The 2,156-nt window shown below is 46.4% G+C and overlaps 1 protein-coding gene across 1 annotated transcript in view; it reads left to right on the top strand.

Moving 5' to 3' along the window:
• Nucleotides 1–2,156, top strand: part of PAN2 (poly(A) specific ribonuclease subunit PAN2) — a gene marked incomplete in the record, with an annotated part of 23,531 nt that overhangs the window by 19,536 nt on the left and 1,839 nt on the right. Inside the window, 4 exon segments of the mRNA XM_027767144.1 lie at nucleotides 212–369; nucleotides 469–612; nucleotides 745–924; nucleotides 1,054–1,147. Coding sequence (XP_027622945.1) covers nucleotides 212–369; nucleotides 469–612; nucleotides 745–924; nucleotides 1,054–1,147 — 576 coding nt within the window.

Genomic DNA, 2,156 nt, shown 5'->3' with positions numbered 1-2,156 from the left:
TTTTTTTTTTTTTTTTTTTTTTTAGCATATGTCTTGATAATTTTCTGATATGACCTGCTCTAAGTGCTCCATTCATCACATGCGATCTTTATACTTATATGCTTTGATCCTTGAAGGATCATAGTGTAATATTTGATCAGCCACACTGGGTTTCTCTCCCCTAGTCACTTCCCTGTCTCCAGCACTCTGTCCTCTGTATTCTCCCTACCAGTCAAGAACCCTATTGAGGCAAGTGTCTTACTGGCTGAAGCCTCACTGGCACGGAAGCAGCGGAAAACACATACCACCTTTATTCCACTTATGCTGAATGAGATGCCACAGGTTGGGGACCTGGTCGGCCTGGATGCTGAGTTTGTCACCCTTAATGAGGTAACCAAGACCAAAAGGATGAGGCATTAGAACATAACTCTGAGGATGTTAGAAGTTGTTAGCATTTCTCTGATTTCCTTATTAACTCTTCTCATATAGGAGGAAGCCGAGTTACGCAGTGATGGTACCAAGTCTACCATTAAACCAAGCCAGATGTCAGTAGCAAGGATTACCTGTGTTCGGGGCCAGGGACCCAATGAGGGTATCCCTTTCATTGATGACTACATCTCTACCCAGGAACAGGTACAAGGATATGGAGGTACAAGTGAGATAGACGCCACACTTATGTAGAGTGCTTAGGAACCCAGAGAAGAGTGGTAAGGGAAGATTCTGCACCTCATTTTCTTAATGACTTGTCCTTTTCTCTGTCCCTAGGTGGTGGATTACCTGACTCAGTATTCAGGGATAAAGCCAGGAGACCTCGATGCCAAAATTTCATCCAAGCACCTAACAACTCTCAAGTCTACCTATTTAAAGCTTCGATTTCTCATTGACATTGGAGTCAAGTTTGTGGGTCATGGCCTACAGAAGGATTTCCGGGTCATCAACCTCATGGTTCGGGCAGAACTCTTTTTTAAGAGTTTTCTTTTGAGGATGAGCCTTCAGGGTATACATTGTGATTTGAAGAATAAGAATTTAGGGATCTTCTACCTTAAAACACCCCCATTCTTTTATTTCTGCCAGGTCCCCAAAGACCAAGTCCTTGACACTGTCTACCTGTTCCACATGCCCCGAAAACGAATGATTTCCCTACGATTCCTCGCTTGGTACTTTCTGGGTGAGTTCCTCTGCCTTGCAGGACTTTCCTCTTAAAAGCAGGAAACTTGGGGCCAGCAGGTGGTATAGTGGTTAAGGTGCTAAACTCCCACTTGGCTGACCACAGACTGAATCCGGGCTCCTGCAGCTTAAAACTCAGGCCAGGCGCGTGTCCATATGTGCCCAAGATTCCGGGAGGAGAGGGATTGTGGCATGGCCATCCCACCGGGGAATGATTTCTCTTTCTTTCTGTCTCTCCGGTGAGTGCACGCACCCTATAGCAAATATCTCTTAAAAACAAAAAAGGACCAGCAGATGGCGTAATGGTTACGTCACTGGACTCCCACATAGTCAACTGTGGTTCAAGGCCTAGACTGGCTGGCATAAGACTCATGCTGGGTACATGTGTATGTGTGCCCAAAGTGCTGAGAGGAGAATGGAGAAAGGATTGCACTGTGGCCATTCCTGGGGGTGATTTCTTGCTTTCTGTCTCTCTGTCTCTCTGGCAAGCATATGCGCCCTATAGCAAAAAAAAAAGGAAAAGTGGAGCCAGATGGTGGCATGATGGTTAAGGTCCTGAATTCCCACATGGCTGACTGTGGCTTAAGTCTTGGACCTGGTGGCTTGAAAATCATGCTAGGTGGGACCAACAGATGATTAGTGGTTATGTCACTGGACTCCCACATAGCCAACTGCAGTTTGAGTCCTGGACCAAGTGGCTTAAATCTCACACTAGGCATGTGTTTGTGCATGCCCAGAATCCCAAGAGGAGAATGAAGAAGAGATTGCAGTGTGGCTATCCCCCTGGGGGGTTTATTTCTCACTTTTTGTTTCTCTGTGTGGTGAGTACACATGCCCTATACCAAAAATCTCTTTTTTTGGGGGAGAAGTTTTTGCTATAGGGCGTGTGCGCTCACCAGACAGAGAAAGACAGAGAGACAGAAAGCAAGAAATCACCCCCCAAGGGGGATGGTCACGCCGCAATCCCTTCTCCTCCATTCTCCTCTCGGGATCTTGGGCACGCATGCACA

The sequence above is a fragment of the Tupaia chinensis genome, unplaced genomic scaffold (genome assembly GCF_000334495.1).
Source record: "Tupaia chinensis unplaced genomic scaffold, TupChi_1.0 Scaffold143970_1, whole genome shotgun sequence".
NCBI lineage: Eukaryota > Metazoa > Chordata > Mammalia > Scandentia > Tupaiidae > Tupaia > Tupaia belangeri.
This window is presented reverse-complemented; position numbering and strand designations above follow the sequence as displayed.